Below are 18,805 nucleotides of genomic sequence, written 5' to 3'. Positions count from 1 at the left end.
TAATCTTGCGTGTGATGTAAGCATTTCTTTCTGCGTCTTGTGCAACTGTGTAAAAATAACCTGGTCATATCTAAGTTTCCGTAAGTTATAAAATATTAAAGTTGCAGAACAGGAAATAGTCCTATGAGTGTAAACCAAATTTAAATCTGAAATATTCACTTTGTTATCTCAAAAATTATATCTGAAAAAAATGCATAGCCTATATAGGGCTATTTATTTTTATTAATATTTTTAATGCAGTAGCCTATTTATTATAAATGATTTATCCATGCACATAATTATTGTTTTAATTCATGTGCCCTTGAAATTTTTCATCATAATTTTTCATTTTTCCTTTCCATAACCTTCTTGCAGCGATATATTTTCTCTAATTACGTATTTACTGGCGCGAGGGTGGGACAACATGTCACATCACAGCAATAGCAAACCACAACCATCCAATCATGTCTTTATATAGACAAACAAATTAAGTCCCGTCCTATATTTTTTTCTTGTTTGAAGAGCAGTTTCATTCGAATTAGATATACGGTGGCCCAGCAGTGCTGTGCACAACACAACGAAATTTAAAAAGCAAACATAAGTTCACAGCACAACGAAATTGCCACAACACACGGAACATGTACAACACAACGGAAATAAGCCACAACACAACGGGAAAAAAACACAACACAACAGAAAAAATAAGCCACAACACAACAAAATAAAGCCGCGCAACACAACGGAAATGCTACCGAGCCGTAGGCTCGTCTCGAAGGGCGGTAAAGTTAGTTTTCCATGCCACTGTTCTGAGTCAACAGTCTAAAAATGTATCAACACCACGATTAGTTTTAACAGTATGTAGCTAACCATTGTATATCGACATTTATTACTTCAAAATCACCTAAGTCCATATAGCTGTATATTTAAACTCTAGAATGCTTTGACGCGCTCCTACAGCGTGACGTTCCCGGATCATGCGCCGTGGAAGGGGGTCAGCATTCTCGTGAATAAATACGCAACAATAATTAATGTAGGTGATTTTGAAGTAATATTTTATGTCGATATACAATGGACTGTTAAAACTAATTTGGTATTGATATCAGTGTCGACTCGACAATGGCAAGGACAACTAACTTTATCGCGCTCCGAGAGCCCTCTAGTGGCCGGGAGCAAGTTGTGTTGCTGTTGCTGCTTTATTTCGCTGTGTTGCTGTTGCTGCTTTATTTCGTTGTGTTGTGGCTTATTTCCGTTGTGTTGTACATTTTCCGTTGTGTTGTGGATTCATTTCGTTGTGTTGTGAATTTATGTTTATGTTTGTCGTTGTGTTGTATAACTGAAGAAGTTAAATTCGTTTATGAATAGTAACAGCTGAACTAAAGGCATTGCTATTTGTTTGAAAAATCAGGTTTAGCTCAATGAAACATTTAGGTACTGTTCTTTAATTTCTAATGTCAGAAAGGAGCATTTATTGTCTCTGTAGCCAGTTCTGTTGTACCTTTTCATTGCCAGAACATGGCAGTTTGTTCTGAGCCTTTCTAGCGGGAACGGGACTGGCCTCTAAAATCACCCCGGGGGGCATCAGAGGATTGATCCATGCTGTGGTGTAACACAAAAAACACAAAGCCCATTGCTCTCTCTGAGTGCCAAACAGAATGTGGGCCATCAATACGAACACGTCCACAGTAATGATGTTCAATGCATATTTTGCTTATTTCATCAGAATTTGAATTGAAATGTCTAAATTATATGTTTTTTTTTCTGAACCCTGCAATGACCTATTATGGAAGCATATACTAAAGCAAAGGGGAAAAGGAAAAGAATGAAAGGAAATGATAGGGATGACAATACATCCCAGCTAACCTTGGCTTGACAGTTTCTCTGTTTGAATGTTTGCAGAAAGAATGAAACAGGGGTATCTAACTTGCCAGAAGTAAATAGATGGATGAATATTTAATGTGAGTGCACAAGCATTTGATGTGTTGCTAAAAAATTTGATTGGTGATATTATATTGGTCTTATAACGTGGATTTATAAACTTTTTTGTACCAAAACCAGAGCTGTCAGGGGGGAAAAAAACGAATGTTTACTACCATATTTCAGTCTGTGTTAATAAAAATAAAGCTTCCAGATTTCCATGGCATTCATCTATCGTATCCTGTTAAAAGCACTCGATTCAGACTTGCGGGCCACTGACTACTGAAAGAGAAAAAACCCCAGAAGAGAATTATTGTGCCGCCAACAAATGTTCTGAAAGATTATTCTACAAAAAGAGAATGGACATGAGAGGTATTGTAGCATTCTGAATGAAGACAAAAAAGGACAAAAAGTGTGAATTATTCTTAAAGGCACACTGTGGAACTTTTCAACCTTTATAATATATTACCAAAACCCATTGAGATGGTACATCGACTTACAATAGGTTGAATGACACGTCTGCCGTAGCCTGAAGGTGTCTGTATCGCTTTTCCTAGCACTATGTAACTTCGGGGTTCGGGTAGGAACCCGAGCACAAAAAGAACTACAAAATTCGACCGCTTTACGGCATACGTCACTTCCCCCACCACCCACAACTTCCTCAGATTCTGACGTGAGTGCTCAACTCGCGTTTGATTGCCGTCTGTATGTTTTCGTCATGGCCGAACCAACAGCTACAAGGAAGAAGGCAAAGGTTTTGTCAGAGGACACTAAAAAAAAGAAAAAGGCATAGTGACAAATGAAAAGCCAGGACGAGGATCACCATTGGTCCAGCGTTCGCTCGCTGGCGTGAGCTACAGGAGGAGGAGGGGTGCCCAACCGATGCTAACGCTTGCCTGTACACAAATGCCGTTTCCAAGGTGACCCAGATAAATCATATAAGCAGTGTAGTATTTTCTATTCCGGCCACAGCCGATGGTGTTATGAGTGTAATAAAGTGCCCACAGCCCATTGTTCATTTCTACACACAAACACAGCCCGTCACAGCTCGAACAAATAAAATCGACTCATGTCAAATGTACATTAAATGTAGTGAACGTTCCCACGACTCAGTGCCCACAAACACTACAGACAACATATCCCACGGTTTCTGTAAAACGAAACCAACACACATAAGTTACAGTCAGCTCAGGCCGACGGTGTTTTTAGTGCAGTAAATGTGCCCGCCGTCCCGCGCCCACATTCACTCACAGACATGTTAGCACTAAGCCCCACGGGGCTCGCCCCGCTCGCTCTCTCTCAGCAGACTGCTATAACAAGGGAATCGAGCGCGGCCAGGCTGCCCGCCTCAAACACTGCAAGCACACACAATCTAAAGACACGGGAAGCTGACCCACTGTCTATAGGCGGACCGGTTGACTGTTTGTTGACTTTTGCGACAGTGCTGCGGAGCTTGTGGCCTCTAGGGACGCTAGACGTGAAAGTTACAGGTCGAGCGCCACTAGTGGCCAAAAGTTCCGCAGTGTGCCTTTAATATAACTTCATTCCTCTCTAATTCAGATTTATACAGATGAATACTTAATATTTTAGCTAGAAACTGGAGGCCTCACACAGTGAAGCCTTACGGCATAACATGGTTGAATAATATTTTGGTAATTGGCTATTTATTCTAAAATGTTTCCATGAATCACAGTTGTACTTCTCGTCTTGTTTATTGTCACTAAATGTACTTTCGAGTCTCAAATGATCACTTCAGTGGCTGGTTTGTTTATCTTTTTTATGTGCAGTGCATGTGAGATGGCTGGAAAATTCGCAATACTTTTTAAAAAGGACTTTATGGCTTTTTATGAGTGCTTAAAATAAACATGAGAAATATGTGTTGATAAACAGTTCATGCACCAGTCATTTATACGTCTAGTCTGCTGCCCTCTAGTGGAGATTTAAAGCAACCTCTTTACGCAGGATCTACACGTACTGCACTTATTCAGCCAATCAGAACTCAGGCGGAAGAAGGCTGTTCTTTCTGCTCTCTAACTGAGAGGTGTATTATTACTTACTTCAAATCACTTTTATCTGTAAACCAACTAACTGTTGACGTTTTTGTATATGGAAAGTGTTTCTACAAAAGACAAAGATAAAATGACACCCCGGAAACGAAAAAGGGACGATACAACAAGCAGGAAGATTACTAAACCGGAGGAGATCGGGTAATGTAGCCTAGTTATGATTGATCCATTTTCTGCATTATATCTGAAGACCATGTTATTCAAAGCAGCATTTTATTTCCCTTTTAAGTTGTTATAGCTATACATAGTTATACCATCCCATATAACGACATGTTCTTCTCTTTGGTTGTTTATTCAGCTCTGAGTCTTGCCACGATCAACCAGGCGATCAAAGTGTTCATGAAGTTGTAAATGACGAGCCATCCACGTTGCCAGGTATTTAATACATATTATATACTGCGTTTTATTCTTTCAAGAATATTATTGATCTTACAGGGCCTTCATTTTCTCTGGTCTAACAGCAATCCACTATGATCCTGACACAACTGAGCCCATCAGCTGCAGTCTGAAGTCTCTTGATGAGCTGTTATCATGGACAAGGAAGGAAGCAAGTCCATTTAATGTGGCCACTGTGCCCCTGGCTAGCAGGTTTCCTTCACTGGACAGCTGCCCTAGGCGTACATTGGTGTCCCATGACATGATGGGTGGCTACCTGGAGGACAGGTACAACTCAGAGTTTGATATTAGCCTGATTTTCAAACACGGTATGTCGCTTTCATGAAGTCTTCAGTATCTTCATGGTCCTGTTCTTTCTGCTGAGGTTCATTCAAGGCGCAGAGGTGGAGATGCCATATGCCTTCTATCACTGGGAGTATATTGACATCTTCAACTACTTCAGTCATCAGATGGCAACCATTCCTCCTGCTGTTTGGACGAATGCAGCACATAAGCATGGAGTGCTCTCTATTGGTGAGTCTCTTGGTGGGTTCAGTTTATGGGCCAAAACACAGTCTTAAGGCCTGTTTACGATATAGTTCAATAGTTTTAAGATATAGTTCTAAAAATCGTTCTCAATATTAAAGAATAGCAGAGTCCACAGCACAGCTATAACGATAACGGCACAGAGAAACGATATTGTTGGAATCACTTTCAGAACGATTTTATCCAGCTGATGAACGATTGAAAACATTGACACCCAATCAGAATCAATCCTGCTATAATGAGCTCGAGCATTTAGAGCGACAGATAAGCACACTTAGATTAAACCGAACTGTTTCGTCCGCTGGTGTGTACTGTAATATAGTTATCGTTATAGTTATCTATATAGTTAACGTTGTTGGTGTGAACGGGCCTTTAGGGTACGTTTACACGACAACGATGTACTAAAAATGGAAATGTTTTTCCTTTTTGTTTAAAAGAAATAAATCCCTGTTTACATGGATCCGTGAAAACGACTAAAAACGCTGTATTATTCATGCCAGGCCAGTAGTTGTTGAGGTCAATTTGTAAAGGAACACTACGAGCTTATAGACTGAACACGTAATACGCATGCGCATGATTTCACTGTTTTCACAAATTGGCATTTTTGTTGTTTAGACAGAGACAATAGCTGTATTGTTTTAAAAAACTTGGACTTTGTAACACGTTTGCAATTAAGCTTGTGTTTTCAGGCCCCCAAAATGCCACTGTCGTGTAAATGAACAGCCAAAACGAATACAAATTTTTCTGTTTAGTTGAAAACGGTGTTGTGTAAACGGCCCATCAAACAAATTAGCCTTGCTGTAAAAAGAATATCCTTGTGAAAAATAATGACACTTTAGCATACTTTTAAAAAGAAGTACAGAAATAATATACTTTAAAATAATTCTTAAGTGCGAGCTGAATGTAATGTTTTCTGACTCTTCACCAAAAAATGAAAATTTTGTCAACATTACTCACCCTCAAGTTGTTCCAAAGCTGTATGAATTTCTTTCTTCTGTTGAACACAAAGGAAGATATTTTAAAGAATGTCGGTAACCAGACAGTTGATGTACCCCACTGACTTCCATAGTTTTTTTTTTTCTTCCATTTATATGGAAGTCAATGGGGTACATCAACTGTCTGGTTACCGACATTCTTCAAAATATCTTCCTTTGTGTTCAACAGAAGAAAGAAATTCATACAGTACAGGTTTGAATTAACTTGAGGGTGAGTAAATGATGACAGAATTTTCATTTTCAAGTGAACTATTCCTTTAACCTGACGCTGTTCTAAACCATATGTTTATTCTTTTTTCTGTGTAGCACAAAAGGAGAAATTTAGCAGAAATACAATAGACAGCAGATGGTGACCTGTGGCTGTCAAGCACCCTAAAATAACAAAACAGCACCACAAACATAGTCCATATGACTTGCGCACTATATTCAAAGTCTTTTAAAGCCATATGACCTTGAGCTTGGGAAAGGCGCTTTATAATAAAATTATTATTATTATTATATGACAGCTTTGTGTGAGGAATAATGAGTTAAATTTCAGTATGCTTCAAAAAGCTATTATATGCATAATATAGCACACAAGTCATATAGACGCTCTGACTATACTTTTATAGTAGCAGGTTGATAGCAGTGGTCTCAGTGTAATGGCATGGGACAAGAGCTGCCTGGACATTCTACAAAATGTCTGCTTTTGTGCTCCAAGGAAGAAAATCTATTAGTTTGCAATCACATGAGAGTGAGTAAATGATGACAGTAATGTCATTAACCACAGCACCTTTATAGACGAGTGAAAATCACAATGGATGTATTGAAATTCCCCTCTAAGGCACATTCATCACAGAGTGGACAGATGGAGCCAAGATATGTGAGGCCTTCCTTGCAGATGAGGAGAGTTACCGCGCGGCTGCTGATAAGTTGGTTCAGATTTCCCACTGCTACGGCTTCGATGGCTGGCTCATTAACATAGAAAATGTGCTGAGTGTGAGTAAACAAGGCATATCTGATTGGAGGATTATACAGTCACTATGTTAACATAATGTCTAAAACTTTACCTCAAATTTGACTGACTCCTCAGGAAACTGCAGTGAAGAACACTGGTCACTTTCTGCGCTATCTCACAGACCAGATGCATGAGCGCGTTCCTGGCAGCGTGGTGATCTGGTATGACAGCGTACTGAAGAACGGCACACTCAATTGGCAGAACGAACTCAACGATGACAACAGGCAAGTGATGGTCTTGAGGGCTTATGCAGGGGGAGATTCAGGTCTGTGAGATTTATATGGTAGGTTTTGTACAACTTATGCCATCAGCTTCCTTTTGTCATCCTATCAGAATGTTTTTTGATGCCTGTGATGGAATATTCACTAACTACTACTGGACAGAGCAGAGTCTGGAGAGGATGAAGTCCTACTCTGCCGCTCAAGGCCGCTTTGCTGACATCTATGTTGGCGTTGATGTGTTTGCAAGAGGGAAGGTGATAGGAGGGAAATTTGAGACGAATAAAGTTAGTGAAGTTTTTATACTATTTAAAAAAAAAAATGTACACTACCGTTTAGAAGTTTGGGGTCACGAAGATTTTTTGTTTTCGAAAGAAGTCTCATATGCTCACCAATGCAAAAATACAGTAAAAACAGGAATATTGTGATATATTATTACAATTTTAAAATAACATCTATTGTAGTATGTTTTTTTAATTATTTATTTTATGTAATTTTTGTAAATGTAATTTATTCCTGTGATGCAAAGCTGAATTTTCAGCATCATTACTCCAGTCTTCAGTGTCACATGATCCTTCAGAAATCAGTCTAATATGATGATTTGATGCTCAAGAAACATTTCTTGTTATTATCAATGTTGAAAACAGTTGTGCTGCTTAATATTTTTGTGAACATTTTTCAGGATCCTTTGATAAACAAAGTTCAATAGAACTGACTCTTACTGACTCCAAACTTTTGAACAGTAGTGTACATCCATAATTTCTCAGTGTTTTTGGCTAAAGGTACGCAGAGAATAAATAAGCAATCTTTTGTTTTTCATTAGGCTCTGGAGCTGATTCGCAAGTATGAGCTTTCAACAGCCATCTTTGCTCCTGGTTGGGTCTACGAATTCCACGAAAAGGCAGATTTTCGGCAAAACCAGGACAAGTACGCTCATTTATTGAACTAATCACAGTGCGCTTGCTGTTCTGCGATGGAATATGTGTGTACACACACACACACACACACACACACACACACACACACACACACACACACACACACACACATACACGCACGCACAAACTTCACTGATGTGTATTATCTGACCACACTTCTAAGGTTTTGGAGCTTGCTGTCTGAGTTCCTTTATATCCACCGGCTCTCGTCCAGTCTTCCTTTCATCTCCTCATTTTGTCAGGGCTTTGGAAAGAGCCTGTACTGGAGAGGACAGGTACACTACACACAATCACACTAAGATTCTCTTCTACACCTATGTGATACATTGGTGGCATTTTTCTTGGTGTCAAAGGCAAAGTTTTTATGATGAAGTACACAAACGTTCTCAGATAACCATATAACGTAAGAGCCCAATAAAATAAAATGTCTGTTGACCCTTTTGCTGCCTTGACCCTCAAAAGCAAGTAGTCCTAGTCATGGCTTACTGTGATGAGACTTCATAAAACTTGAATGCTACACTCACAATAATTGGTAGCATATCGGCTATAGATTTTTTAAATGTATTGGTGTCAGTAGATATTGGAAATGTACTTGTTCATGTCTATTTTTTTACATTTAGATTGCCTTTGCCATCATCTAACCATCACTTAAAGTTAATCTTTTCCCCCCGGTTTCACAGACAAGGCTTAAGCCTAGACCCAGACTAAAATGCATGTTTGAGAGCTGTTTTAACTGAAAGCAACTTGTACTGACATCTGAAAATATGTCAGTGCCATTGTTTTTGTCTCAAGATTTTTTTCTAAGGCACATTTATAAAATCTACTTAAATGTCTTAATTGAACTAAGGTCTAATCCTGGCTTAAAGGGTTAGTTCACCGTCAGTAATTACTCACCCTCATGTTGTTCCAACCCCGTAAGACTTTTGTTCATCTTCAGAACACAAATTAAGATATTTTTGATTAAATCTGAGAGCTGGATCACTCCTTCATAGGCTGCTAGGTAATTGCATCTGCCGGCCCAGAAAACTTAGTAAAGACATTAAAATAGTCCAAGTGACTACAGTGGCTCAACCTTAAGTTCATCAAGCGACGAGAATACCTTTGTGCGGAAAAATAACGACTATTCATTTTCTTTCGTGTGGGCCTCTGACGTGAGTTCATGAGAGCGCCACGACGCATGCGCGAGAACTGAGAAGATGATGTAGGAAGCGCTACACTGTCTGTTTACATGCTTCTCTCATCTTCTCAGTTCTTGCGCATGCGTCGTGGTCTGTGAAACCAGACCTTAAAATACTAAAAAATTTAATAGCACTGTTAAATGTAATCTTTAGGAAATCTCAAAATGAATATACTGTACTTTATCATGTGATGCCTAAATTCACTTGTAGCATTTAAATGATCGATTTTAGTATTTTATTTTGAATTTATTTTTAGACAAAATAGTATAGGATATTTTTTAAATATCGATACGTCCATAGTCATTTCTGACTATTTGATGTATGATGTAGGTGGAGATGGAGAGAAGCTGGTTCAATCTGCATGCTCAGGAGATCCAGCCTCTGTACCTCTCTGAGAACATGGAGAATGGGGGCTGGCTGAGAAGCCGTGGCTGCTCAAAGGACGCTTGGATTGGAGGCAACTCTCTGATGGTGGAGGGCATGATTCCATCAGGACTTCCTGAAGTCTGTGCAAGGTACTGGAGGTTTAGTTTTTCATGAGTACAAAAACTTCAATCAAACACCTTCTTTTTGCCTCTTTGTAGGATATTTTCTCTCCATGTTCCCTTGGCCGCCAGGACGTTTGTCTCTTTTGTCTACAAGCCACCTGTGGGAGTGAAGGTGTCCTTGGAGCTTAAAACAATAGATGTTCCCCTGTGCACTTTCAATGGGACGGAGGAAATAGCATGTTAGTGGTCTTTTAGGCCGCCGCCTTCAGATCTCTAAGAGTTTCTGTAAGCTGTCATGATAAGAATGTGTAATATTAATCTACTTTATTGGGTGTGTGTTCAGCTAGCAGTGTCTTTCCTGAAGCGTTAGCAGAGGATAATCAGTTGGTGGAGCAGTTTGTTCAGAATTGTGGTCGGTGGACTTCGGATGGCTGGATTACCAAGTGAGAGTCAACCGTTTAAAGCAGGGGTCGGCAACCTTTTTATCATGAAATGGCTTTTTTTTTTATCGTCTCAGTTAATCAGGATATAACCCCCAATTATATATACATATAATTAAATAAATACATCATACATCTCTCATACAAATAATGCATAATCTTTAATATTTCTGAAGCAATTTTTCTTTTCAACTTTTTTTAGATTTCTCAAAATCCTAAAACTTTGTCTAAATTAGAATCTTTGAATAACAGATTTCCAGTGTAACCCTAATAAACCTCACAGTATGTACTGTATATGTGAATGTTGTACTTGCGCATCATCATCATTGTGATTATCTGGTGATTATTCACTGGCCTACCGCCATAGGTTGCCGACCCTTGCTTTAAAGTCAAAAAAGTTTTGGTCATAACAAACATCTGAAACTCTTTTTCTAATAAAACTCAATGTGGTTTCATGCATAGATGTTTCCTGTTGAAAATGATTGGGTGCTCATTGCGAGAAGTGTGTATTCGTGTTTCCCGAGATGAAGGAGATGAAGACGTCTCCTTTAACTGCAGGATTGGAGAGATTATGGTGAGATACACATGGACAAAACACGCACAGAACATGTTACGCATCATGGGTTGTTATAAAAGCGGTTTTCATTTAATGAGTGAAAAAAGGTCTGTGGTTCACAATAAATTCAATAATTTTAAAATACAGTCTATATATCCAATTAGTTTAAAAACAAAATGCTTTGAGCTTAAATCAGTATTAAATGCTGAATTTGAAGTGAATTTCACTAAATTTTAAAGTATAAAAAATAGACTTTTAACTGTTAATAAATTATTAGTGTTTTTAAAGATTGGCTTTACAGTAAGTGAGCGTTATTAGTAAATGAGCAAATGTAAATCTAAATGTAAAAATATGGGGAAATTAGCAGCAGGTAAAAATACAGTATCAACTGATATCAGGAAATGTAAAAACTCTCTAATATTGTCCGAAATGCTTGCTTTTTCTACAAAATAATTTACACACATTAATACATAAAATGTGAATTTAGAAATCGCTTTAACAGCACAAGTTTCATATTTGCCTTATGGGTTGTCCTACAGATTGACATCTTGATTAAATATATTGTACTCTACCATTCAAAATTTCTGTAAGATTTTTTAAATGTTTTATTTTATTTTTACGAATTAAATCTCTTATGCTCACCAAGGCTGCATTTATTTAATCAAAAATACAGTAAAAACACTAATATTGTAAAATATTATTACAAAAGAAAAAAACTTTTATATTTGAATATATTTTGAAAACTCCAGTTTTTTTAGTGTCACATGATCCTTCAGAATTCTTTTGTAACATTATAAAAGTCTTAACTTTTGATTAATGCAGTCTCTCTGAATAAAAGTATTATTTTCTTTCAATCTTACTGACCCCAAACGTCTGAACAGTAGTGTAAGTGTACGAATAATGTTGGCAGTGGCTAAATTGTCTGTTTGCATTTTTGTGCACAGCTTTTGGATGCAGAGACTCTTCATGCGGCCCTGCAGTCTGTTCAAGGCATCTGCGTGAATGATGTGGTGTGGCAGACGGGTGCTTCGAATGGACCCGGACACACACCGAAGGTACTTTTGAACACAACCTTACGCTGGCAATATCCCACTCAGCAGGTCCGCCATTTCCGGATACACTGGAGACGTCTCCGTGGTCCTGACCCTCGGATTCCCCCTGGACCCCTGACTCTGATTGGCAGGTCTTACTCCACCCTGTACCGTGTGGTGGAGCTGGAGGTTCCTGCTGCTCCGGGTCTTATAGAGCTGGTGGTGGAGCCTGTGAGCAGAGAGGGATTCAGAGTGCCTGAGGACCGGTGGGGCAGACGCACACTCAGCTACAGTTCCTCAGGAAACCCATAAACATGAATGCTATTGACCAAATGCCTTAATACTGTATAGCTGACATGCTGTTTTGATAGTATAAACACATTTTTCTTCCATTCAATATGCAGAAGAATGTGAGATGAGTTGGTGCTGAATTTATTCTGAATATTTAATTGAAGGAGCAGGAAAATGTGTAAAATATGATTTGCACAATTATATCCTTTATTATAGTAAAAGCCGTTTTAAATACTGGTGTACATTTTAAACACTAGTGTGTGAGGACCAGAGTGCTCTGTTCTTTTGGCTATTGCACAGCTCTAGAAGTGCATGTATTTACATTTATTATTCATAAGTGGCATGCAAGCCTCATGAAAATAATCAAGTAGCTTCTTAAACTGATATATTTTAACCAGAATCTCTTCATGAAATTCCTTTGTTTATGCATTTGTGTGAAATCAAGCAAGGAGATGATTCCAATTTCCTTTTTTCTTGAAAGACTTGCAGATACATTATTATTTGTTTTTCAAATAAATGGGAATGTAAAAACAACTTTAAGGTTAGTTCTTTCTTAGCACATGTAGATTTCAGAATTCAAACTGTATAAAAATGATGACTTTATTGTTTGTACGCATTCAAATTTACAAATTTTACAAGACGGGCATTGTAAAATGATTACATTAAGATCTCAAACAAAATGTAAAAAAAAAAAGGAAAAAAAGTGTCAGATTTTGGTAAAATAACTGTTGATTGTCTAAAAGTGGTTCACAAGCCAGTTAATATCTGAATGAGATCGATCACTCCTGCTGAGTCACCATCTTCAACATCCGTAGAGCCATTGGTCCCTGGTCAGATGGGATCTGTGATGATGTAATGGATAGAGATGTTCACATACACATCAAGATGAGAAATACATTTTCCTTTCAGGAAAAATAAAACTAAACCACTATAGCTTCTGCTGTTATTGCCAAGCTAAAACTAACTGAATATGACTAAATTAAATATTACATGATTTTATAAACATTAAAATGACTTTAGCAAAAATGTGTACCATGTGTCCAGCTTTGAGGATCCAGTAAAAGGCAAAGTTCTTATATATCTTATAGAAAGCTCCAGTCTGGCTCTCAGTTTGCGGGTCTTCCAGTGCCGTCCATTTCATCTTGTTGAAGTATTGGAGTCCATCCCATTTCAGCTGTTTCACCCACAACTCCTGACCTGCTCATAAATAAACAAATTAATTATCGCTGCAGTGCAGAAAAGCTTTCCTGACGACAGCCAATCGCAATGGTCTTCCTAAATATCAAAGTTATGGGCAAAATGGATTACAAAAAGCTTACAGACACCTTCTATTAACATCCCCTTCCTAACAGGGTGATCTGAGCACAAGTGGTCAGCTGTGACATGTTACCAATCGCACCTGGTATTAAAAGGCATTGGGTCTCATTCATGAAACACGAGCAGAACGAATTTTTGTGTAAATCGTGTGTAAAGTGGTTCTGGCATAAATTTCGGATTCATTAAAATGTTCGTATTTTCCAAATGTTAGTTGGTACACAAGAAATCTACACCTGCTCCCAGCCACGCGTAAATAGTGCGCTTAACACCCGAACGTTTTGCTCATTAATAAGGCTGCATTTTAATTCACCTTAATCGGGTACATATTTGCACAGCATTTTGAAAAAATATTATATATAGTAATTACATACGTTTTTTCTTATTATGAGAGCCAGTAATAGCATCTGCGATGGTGGTCCTTCTCCAATTTGAATACTATTTTTCCGAAGTGAACTAATTAGTTTTTTGCTCTCAAGCTTAATGTCGAACCATTTTCTTCTCACTTCTGGGAATGTTCGATTAACAGATGAAACTCCATTAACTGCATCTGTAATATGCTGCCAAGCTTCCTTTTTTTAGGACCCGATACGCCACTATATACGCTTGAAAATAAAAGTGGCGTTTTGAATGAACTTCTGATAATCAAACTTCAATTTCTGCATCTGAGAATTTTTTTTTTTCATTCGCATTCATGTCATAATATGATGCCCATATATAGTTGTCAGTCAGATTTAATGGGCGGGATTTATGGTAATTGAGAATGAACGTGCACGCGCATCCCATTTACGACTGATTGGAATTCATTAACACACACACATTTCACTATCACATCTGACGTTTACGAAGTATTTGTGAATCAGGAGAAGAGTTTTCGGGAAGGTCTCTTTACGCGCAAATCACTTCCATATTTACTCGTATATTTACGAATGTTTCATGAATGAGACCCAATGTGTTTGACCACTTCTGTTCGGATGTCATGGATAGCTACATAATGACTACATAAATGAGTGTTTGGTGAGTATGTAATGGTCTTAAATGTGTTACTTTAAGACCCATGTTTGGGATGAAATATATGCTATGCCATTCTGTTCTGGTTTGTGCTTTTCTTTAAACAAAATACAATCGTTAACCTGTCATGTGGATCATTTTCAACACACTATCGGTTACAAGTAGACAGCCTTTATTTGTCCCAAACAAAAAATAAAGACAGCGACACACCAAGGTGACGAAAGCCGACTGTGTAGTCGCCTCGTGTTGGCTGCGTCTAGGCCAGAAGGCTGATCTGCCACTAGCCCGACTAGAGGCTACGTGGTGGAACATGCCGCTAAAACTAGCCCGAAAGTTGCTCATCGATCATCGGCTTCGTGTGTCATGGCCCTATGAGGATATATGGTGACATGCACACAACTACCAGGTGTAAATGGTCCAAGCGCTAGTCTAAATTCTGTTGGTCAAGAGTTGCCATTCTGAAATGTTTACTAATGGTTGACGTCCTCACCCATTGTGTCCACGATGAGATCCAGCTGGCCATTGTAGATGGTGACATTGACACCTGCAGCCAGAAGCAGATCCACAATGTTCACCACAGGCTTCATGAAATCTCCTGCCATGCTGACAAACACGGCATCAGCTTGTCCTGAAGAAACAGGTTTCACTTGTGAGAATCATAATGTTGTTTTTTTATTAACACAGACACCTCTGTAAACCATAAAAAGAATAATACCTCCCCATGTCACATTCTTTGGTATGACACCAAGCTTCTGTCTGATTGGCCCGTTCATCAAGTCAGAGAGGGACTGACGGTGCAAAGGGCGAATGTGGCGCCGCCTCAGTAAGGCTGTAAAAAAATGATGCCTAAAACATTTATGTAACAAACAGAAATTTTGAACAACAGTGCATGTTGAAGGTCTCACAGAGAAATCCATCCACGGCTTGATTTGAACTGGTCTTCACCATCTCATCGGAGTCTTGAGTGAGGATGTTGTAGAAGTTCACACCATTTGTGTTCTGTAACAAAATAGGTTGAGGAACTGAATGAATCACATGATGTTTATTAATCCCATTTCTTTAATTAAACAATGAAACCTCTACCTAAACCTATTCCTAAGCTACAGAAAGGTCTGTAGAGCACATTCAACTCGCCTGCTCCACAACATTCTCTGTGATGGACCACAAGTCAGTGGCTGTTCGGTACTGGCCCTGTTCTACTGCGTCCTGCACCGCTTTTGCTGCTTTAGTCACCTCATCCAGCCCATTGTCATCCAACAGAGACTATAGACCACAGCACAGACACACATCAGAAGCATTAAAAACTTTAATAGCTAGTTATGAACAATGAATAGCTGCAAGGGAACATTTCATTTGGCCAAATCATCATATTAGAATGATTTCTGAAGGATCATGTGACACTGAAGACTGGAGAAATGATGCTGAAAATTCAGCTTTGACATCACAGGAATAAATTACGTTTTAAAATATATTTAAATATAAAACAGTTGCTTTAAATTGCAATAATATTTCACAATATTACCGTTTTTTTTATATAAAATAAATGGAGCCTTGGTGAACATGAGACTTTTTTCAGAAACATTTTTCTTTCTTTATTTTTTTTTTAATCTTACCAACTCCGAACTTTTAAATGGTAATGTATGCATATGTCAGATCATTACTGTAGTAGTATGTTTTGATCATACTAATGCAATCATGCTTAATCACTGTGAAGAGGAGACAGAGGAGTTATGGTGAATTACTCACTGTGCTGTAAAGATAAGGACCCCATGTCATGACTGAATCTGCAGGAAAAACAAGCAATCGGACGTGGTTTTTTGGGGGGGGGGGGGGGGGGGGTTTATCAGCAGGTTTATGCAGTCATGTGAGTCAGGACTATATAATCATGATGAATCATGATTGTGCATGTATAATGACTAGTAAACTGAGATGTGATAAATTAAATCAATAAAAAGACATAGCTGTACACAACCAGACTGAAGCTTGACAAGCTTTTTACAAACCTATAGGAGAGATCCAGGAGTCTCCTAAAGCCACCCCAGCAAAGTTGCATTTTACTGAACCAGTTTGAACTGCCTAAAGAGAGAGGAAATTACCATTCAGTGCAGATTAAAACAAGTATTCTGAAGAGTTGCCAGATTTACTTTTGAGGAACCAATCTGACTCAAGCTCTCCCTCTTTTAGAGGAAATCACCGAAGCACATGACTTAAATAGTTTTATGGACGTCTTGTGAATGTTGTACAAAATTGCCTCTCATGAAGCCTGAAGTGAGAACAAACATTTCAGTACCTTTGTGAGCTCCAGGGAAATAGCTGCTGCCATTTTGCCTCCGTAAGACTCCGAAAATATATAGAAGGGAATACTCTGTCGGGGAGAAAAGTAAGATACTATGACGAATGTGAAGAGAATATCAAATTCAGTCAATTTTGTTTTGCTTACTTGAAACTCTGTCTTTAGAGAGAAAAAGCTCTTGAGGAGGACCATCATGTCTGATGCTACCATCGCAACGTCCTTGGTGAGGGCATCTTCAGTGTCTGTGTAACTGTATCCGGTGCCCACTGGGTTATCCACAAATAGCACACTGGCAGCTCGCACCTGCATAGATAGACATATATTTTTGGATGAACAATAAATTATTCACAGACTCCACAATAAGTTTTTTTTTTTTTTATTGTACATAATGCTATATTAAAGTTATTTATACAGAAACACTGAATCAAAACATGCAATATATATTCCATACTTCCTGAAATAAACATCTTAATCAATATTGCAGATATGAGAGTCAAGACAATATATTAGTTTACCAACCCAAGAGGTTTCTCTCGGCTTCAGGTCTCTATCAAGAGGTCCAATTTCCTCAAAATTGCCAAAACCACAGCTAGATCCCCCAGGACCTCCCTAAAATAAACAGGAGCATGAACGACCTTAGATGTTCTTCAGAAAATTAAAATCAGGGTGGATAAACAGGAGAAGGTATAACAGCTATGTGAATTCTGAGTGAAAAAAAGCTTCCACTGAGATATTCTCCAAATGGAGAGGATATATGACAGATCACACTGGTCAGAGAAGTGACTAACCTGAAGCCACATAACCAGAGGTAGTTCTTTATAACTGGCACTGGAGCTGTTGGCGTAGTATAACCACCAGAACATATGAGCTCCATCACGGACATCCACATATCCCCATGATTCTTTGGCTTGAACTGGAACACAACTACCTGTTTTTTGATGATAAGAACAACAAAAGACATTATTTATTATTCGAGCTTGGAGTTTCATACTGTCTAATTGTAAATGAAGCAGAGATTTTCTTAAGAGACGTTTAATGGGCGACAAGAGGGAGGATAGGTAAATAATTCAACGATTCCGATTATTTTAAACGATTCTGTTTCGGTTACATAGGCTATAAGATTATTTTTTTTTCTTGCAAAACATACAGAGATCACATGTTTATGATATATAAATTTGAATACAATATACAAACATAACACAACGGTAACGGTTTTTGTTTCATTTCGATCAATAAGGGATTGAATCATAGACTGTAAAAAAAGATTCAATTAAGCAACAGCTCCAATTTAATTATTTATTTTTAAATTGAGAACTAAGCTGTACAAACAATATAAAAAATTACAGAAAAACATCTTACATACAGTATTAAACTATAACTAGTTGCATGGTCCCTGTTTGGAATTTTTACTTTTAGATATTGTTTCCAACCGTTTTAATGTCAAATTTAAATAGTTCAAACATAAATATGATTTAATTCCAGTTGACTTTATGAATATAGTAACTAACAATTATAATAATTAAACCAAATATCAATGCTCAACTGAAGAGTATTTGATTTGATAAAAAGAACCGACTCATCCTCATTCGTTCTGACTGGCACACAACTGTAGGCGCATGTTCGAAAACGGTTAAGGGAAGTTGGGAACCGAAATTTCAGGGAAAACATTCGGTGTAATTTTAAAAATGGTTCACAACCGTGGGTCGATTAACTAAGTTACAGTTGAAACAACGGACAACATCTTTCGCTTTCACTTTGTGCCTAAAGTTACAAAACATTTTAGTTTAATATTCTCATCATCTCATGCTGCAATTGCACCCCCTAAGACCAAAAAGGGTGACTGTGCCTAAAAATATACAAGTTATCCCTAAAAGTGTATACAGCACATGTTACCTTTGTGAAAGCTCAGAGAAAACAGCAGCACAACCAGCATGCCAATCCACGACAGTGCCATTGTTATTGATCTCAACCTCGCTCAAACAGGCTTCCACAGTGACCCACCGGCTGCTAATGCTCAAACCCAAACCTGTGAGCAGCAATGTGATGTACGGAACCGCATCATATGACTTCAATCAGCTGACGAACAGGGAAATAAATAAACCGCCACTATTCTCTTCCACACCAGTAGAGGACAGCAGAGGGTGTGACAGAGTGACTGAAGCCCTCGTTTAAAAC

At 38.3% G+C, this 18,805-nt stretch overlaps 2 protein-coding genes across 2 annotated transcripts; one reads left to right on the top strand and one right to left on the bottom strand.

Annotated features, from left to right (window-relative positions):
- Positions 1-3,919: 3,919 nt before the first annotated feature.
- On the top strand, positions 3,920-12,546 carry engase (endo-beta-N-acetylglucosaminidase). The gene is made up of 14 exons (XM_056240596.1): positions 3,920-4,100; positions 4,258-4,334; positions 4,421-4,622; positions 4,720-4,868; positions 6,699-6,853; positions 6,948-7,096; positions 7,206-7,377; positions 7,914-8,017; positions 8,192-8,303; positions 9,537-9,721; positions 9,791-9,933; positions 10,038-10,137; positions 10,597-10,708; positions 11,635-12,546. The coding sequence occupies exons 1-14, from the start codon at positions 4,000-4,002 to the stop codon at positions 12,031-12,033; spliced, it is 2,160 nt and encodes a 719-aa protein (XP_056096571.1). The 5' UTR covers positions 3,920-3,999; the 3' UTR covers positions 12,034-12,546.
- A 52-nt stretch (positions 12,547-12,598) lies between these two features.
- Positions 12,599-18,700, bottom strand: scpep1 (serine carboxypeptidase 1). The gene is made up of 13 exons (XM_056240595.1): positions 18,524-18,700; positions 17,419-17,558; positions 17,150-17,239; positions 16,778-16,933; positions 16,628-16,702; positions 16,341-16,413; positions 16,084-16,121; positions 15,472-15,600; positions 15,243-15,336; positions 15,053-15,166; positions 14,828-14,965; positions 13,046-13,209; positions 12,599-12,854 (listed from the first exon to the last, which is right to left on the bottom strand). The coding sequence occupies exons 1-13, from the start codon at positions 18,582-18,584 to the stop codon at positions 12,792-12,794; spliced, it is 1,335 nt and encodes a 444-aa protein (XP_056096570.1). The 5' UTR covers positions 18,585-18,700; the 3' UTR covers positions 12,599-12,791.
- Positions 18,701-18,805: the final 105 nt, after the last annotated feature.

This window comes from Rhinichthys klamathensis, unplaced genomic scaffold (assembly GCF_029890125.1).
Source record: "Rhinichthys klamathensis goyatoka isolate OS25496 unplaced genomic scaffold, OSU_Roscu_1.1 h1tg000605l_1, whole genome shotgun sequence".
Classification (NCBI taxonomy): domain Eukaryota; kingdom Metazoa; phylum Chordata; class Actinopteri; order Cypriniformes; family Leuciscidae; genus Rhinichthys; species Rhinichthys klamathensis.
This window is presented reverse-complemented; position numbering and strand designations above follow the sequence as displayed.